The sequence below is a fragment of the Dipodomys ordii genome, unplaced genomic scaffold, assembly GCF_000151885.1.
Source record: "Dipodomys ordii isolate 6190 unplaced genomic scaffold, Dord_2.0 Scaffold22, whole genome shotgun sequence".
In the NCBI taxonomy this organism is placed as follows: Eukaryota; Metazoa; Chordata; class Mammalia; order Rodentia; family Heteromyidae; genus Dipodomys; species Dipodomys ordii.
In genome coordinates, this window is record NW_012267238.1 from 56,183 (window position 1) to 60,662 (window position 4,480).

At 49.3% G+C, this 4,480-nt stretch overlaps 1 protein-coding gene across 1 annotated transcript in view; it reads left to right on the forward strand.

The window, feature by feature from the left end:
• Nucleotides 1-2,256: 2,256 nt before the first annotated feature.
• Ube2j2 (ubiquitin-conjugating enzyme E2, J2) overlaps nucleotides 2,257-4,480 on the forward strand; it is a 15,064-nt gene continuing 12,840 nt past the window's right edge. Inside the window, exon 1 of the mRNA XM_013014152.1 lies at nucleotides 2,257-2,423. Within this exon, the coding sequence (XP_012869606.1) occupies nucleotides 2,293-2,423 (131 nt within the window). The 5' untranslated portion in view covers nucleotides 2,257-2,292. The remainder of the gene's footprint in view (nucleotides 2,424-4,480) is intronic.

Here is a 4,480-nt window from a genome sequence, read left to right on the forward strand (position 1 = left end):
GGGGTAGATAGATGGACTGGGCTGTGTCTGGACCCTTGGGAGTCAGGATGGGTAGATGGATGGTGTTGCTGTTGTTTATCAGATTGGCTATGGGAAGGTCCCAAGGGCTTTTGTGGGAGGAGACGGGAAGGAAGCTGTGTGGTTGATAGGGAAAGTGAAGGGGTCCTGCATTCACATTATGTGTAATGAGAAGGACATGAGCCACCTTTCCAGGGGATGGGGTAAATCTGAGTGAGCACGTACAGCCTGTAAGGATCGGGATTCAAAACCAGCTCTGGAGAAAAGTCTGTGAGACCTGTGTGTGTATGTGTGTGCGCACGCGTGCGCGCACCAGTATTAGGGCGTGAACTCGGGTTCTCGGTGCTTTCCCTGAAGGCTAGCACTCTGTCACTTGAAGCGCACCCACTTTGCCTGCTGCTGTGTGCATTGGCCACTGGTATCTGGTTCCTTTCCCTCCTCTCCCCTTCCCCGGGGCTTGAATTCAGGTCTGGACCCTATCGAAGCTTTTCTTTTTTCTTTTGCTCAACGCTAGTGTTCTACCACTTGAGCTATAGCTTCATTTCTAGCTTTTTGATGGTTAATTGACAGCTGGTTGCCTGCAATACTAACAACTCAGAAGGCTGTGAGATCACAGTTTGAAGCCACCCTGGGTAGAAAAATCCATGAGATTCTTAGCTCCAGTAAATTACTTAGGAAAAGCTAAGAGGGGGCTGGGAAGGTGGCTCAGTGATAAAGTGCTTGCCTTGCATGTATGAGGCCCTGGGTTCGATTTCTCAGCACCATATAAGCAGGGGGAAAAAACCGGAAGTGGCACTCAAATGGTAGAGCGCTAGCCTTGAGCTGAGGAGCTGAGGGACAGCGCCCAGGCCCAGAGTTCAGGCCCCACGACCTACAAACAAAAAAAAAAAAGAAAAGCTAAGAGGGGTGCTGTGGCTCAAGTGGTAGAGTGCTAGCCTTGAACACAAAGAGGCTAAGGGATAGCACTCAGGCCTTGAATTCAAGCCCCCAAACTGGCTTTGAACTGTGATCCTCAAATCTCAGCCTCCTGAGTAGGATTGCAGGCATGAACCACCCTTGCACTCTATATAGTCACAGTAACCTTTTCCTTTTCCTTTTCTTTTTTTTTTTTTGGCTGGTGCTTCAACTCGGGGCCTGGGCACTATCCCTGAGCTGCTTTCTTTTGCTTAAGGATAGTGTTCTACTACTTCAGCCACAGTGCCCCTTCTGACTTTTTCTGAATAGTCTATTGGAGTTAAGAGTCTCTTGGGTACTTTGCTGCCTGGGCTGGCTTCAAACCATGATCCTCAGATCTCCAGCTCTTGAGTAGCCAGGATTTACAGGTGTGAGCCTCTGGTGCCTGGCCATAGTAGCCTTTTTAACACAAAAATTGATCTGCTTTAAGGCTGGTTCCTAGAATCTCCCTGGGGCCTACACTTGGCTCGAACCACTCCCACCCCTCCTCTTCACTGTACTCGGACTCCCCATACAGCCATCAGCGTGGTTCCCCAGGCATACCCCCTCTGTAGAGTGAGTACCTCCAGAATCTTTTCAGAATTTCTGTGTCTCCTTGCCTCATAGTTTTCTCTTTTCCTTTGCTGATGTCAGTTATGGCCAGGGTGGTAAATGTTTGATGCCAGGCTGTCAGGGCAGGGGAGGAACATGGTTCTTGCCAATTTCCTTGGCAGAAAAGCTCTGTTGTTAAGGTGTCACTGAACATAAGAGTTAGAAGAGGGGCTGGGAAGATGGCTCAGTGGTAGAGCGCTTGCCTTACATGCCTGAGGCCCTGGCTTCGATTCCTCAGCACCATATAAACAAAAAGAAAAAAGCCGGAAGTGGCGCTGTGGCTCAAGTGGTAGAGCGCTAGCCTTGAGCTGAAGAGCTGAGGGACAGCGCCCAGGCCCAGAGTTCAGGCCCCACGACTGGACCCCCCCCCCAAAAAAAAAAAAAAAGTTAGAAGACTGTACCTCTGCTCTCGTATGGTGCAGGTTGGTCCAGGCTAGCTTCATATTTTCCCAGAATCCACTAAGTGAATGTCTTTGTACTTATTTATCAAAGTTCTTTGAGAACAAGAATGAGGCTTTATGGTTTTCTTTGTGTCTTTGCTAAGGGCTCAGTAAGGTATATTGAATAAATGAAGTAGGTGGGAGGAGAGAGGAAAAATGAGAATTGGGTCACTACTGGATTGCTGGGGGCTGCAGAAAGGAAAGTCAGGGATGCTGCTGAAGCCAGTTATGGGTGAGGAGACTGTATGTCTGTTTTTTCTCAGTAAATAGAGATGCTTGTTTTTAATAGATGAGCAGCAACAGCAATAAGAGAGCTCCAACGACAGCAACACAGAGGCTGAAGCAGGACTACCTTCGTATTAAGAAAGACCCGGTGCCTTACATCTGTGCTGAGCCCCTCCCTTCAAATATTCTCGAATGGTAAGGCTCTGCATCCCTGTTCACCTCATCCCTGTCTCTCTCATGTGAGTGTGAGCTTTCCACCAACCTGCCTGCGGAAGCAGTTCTGAGTCTCTTCAGCTATACTCCGGAGCCCTGTCCCTGGTCTCTTAATTTTCCCCAATGGGTGATAAGCTAAGGATGTCACAGAGTCCTGGTTGGCTTAGGCTGAAAGGTTCTTAGCCAGGCTCTGGGCACAGGAGAGTTGCTGATGTGCACCGTTCAGATCAGTGTGCTCTGAATGCTAGTAGTCAGCCTGTCTTGTCTTGGAGTGATGTCAACAGGACCCTGACACTCCAGCCCTTGATTTTTACCCATGCCAGGCACTCCTGACCTAAGAGAGCCAGTCCAGCACTCCTGGTATCAAGAGAGCTGAGGGAGCCGGGTGCCAGTGGCTCGGCTGAGATCTGAGGATTGGGGTTCAAAGCCAGCCTGGGCAAGAAAGTCCATGAGACTAACTAGCTGAAGAGCTCAAGGACAAACACCCAGGTCCTGAGTTCAAGCCCCACAACTGATCAAAAAAAAAGCCTGTGGGAAGTGTTCATTACATAGTAGCTCTTTTACTGTGTTAAACTGAACTGCACATATCTCTATGGACATGCATATTACCAGTGGTTTTGCTCATGGTTTTGTGAGAAATGAAGTAAAAGACTGAGATGCTTGGGCTGGGAAGGTGGCTCAATGGTAGAGCGCTTGCCTTGCATGTATGAGGCCCTGGGTTCGATTCCTCAGCACCACATAAGCAAAAAGAAAAAAGCCGGAAGTGGCGCTGTGGCTCAAGTGGTAGAGCGCTAGCCTTGAGCTGAAGAGCTGAGGGACAGCGCCCAGGCCCAGAGTTCAGGCTCCGTGACCGGACCCCCCTCAAAAAAAAAAAAAAAAAAGACTGAGATGCTGGTAATTCTTGCTACTCAGGAGGCTGAGATCAAGAGGATCTTTTGTGTCCTACCTGTACAGGAAAGTCTGTGAGGCTGGAAGCTTGCTTGCTTGATAGAACATGAGTTTAGTGAGAGTGAGGAGAGTGAGGCACTACAGCACAGCAAAAAGAGCATCTCTCTCTCCCTCTCTACTCTCCCTCTCTCTACTTTCCCTCTCTCTACTCTCCCTCTCTCCCCCCCCTCCCCATCTTCTCCCTCTCCTTTCTCTTTCTCTCTCTCCACTCCTGAGACTGAGCACTGTTTCTGAGCTTCCTTTGCTCAAGGCTAGCACTCTACCATTTGGGCCACAGTGCCACTTCAGTGTGGTACTGAGAAATAGAACCCAGGGCTTCATGCGTGCTAGGTGAGCCCTCTACCACTAAGCCACATTCCCATCCTATCCCTGAGCGTTTGTGTTCAAAGCTGGTATTCTACCACTTTAGCCACAGTTCCAGTTTAGGCTTTTTCATGGTTAATTGGATTTTACGGACTTTGCTGCCTGGGCTGACTTTGAAAGGCAATCCTCAGATCTCAGCCTCCTGAGTAGCTAGGAATATAGGCGTGAGCCACTGGTGCCCAGCCAACCCCCCCCACCTCACCCTCTCAGATATTTTGTTCTTTAGGATATACTATTTCCCACCCCAATCCAGAGAAGAGACTTAATTGCACTAAAAAGTATTTTGCAGATTGGATGGAGTTTTCCTTGAGTGGCTCCCAAGGGTAGATTTTAGCAGGTTGGCCTGAGGGGCACCTGTGTGGCACCAGAGCGCTCCTTGACCACAGGAACAACAATAAAAAGCAGCCTTGGGACAGAGTAGCAGGTGTGGGGACAGGATTCGTGGGTAGCTAACCTCTCCTTGATTTGTGGGACTACCCCATGTACAGGTTAGGGGTCTGTAAGACTGCTCCATGTACAGGTTAGGGGTCTGTAAGACTGCTCCATGTGCAGGTTAGGGGTCTGTAAGACTGCTCCATGTACAGGTTAGGGGTCTGTAAGTCTGCTCCATGTACAGGTTAGGGGTCTGTAAGTCTGCTCCATGTACAGGTTAGGGGTCTATAAGACTGCTCCATGTACAGGTTAGGGGTCTCAAAGACTGCTCCATGTACAGGTTAGGGGTCTGTAAG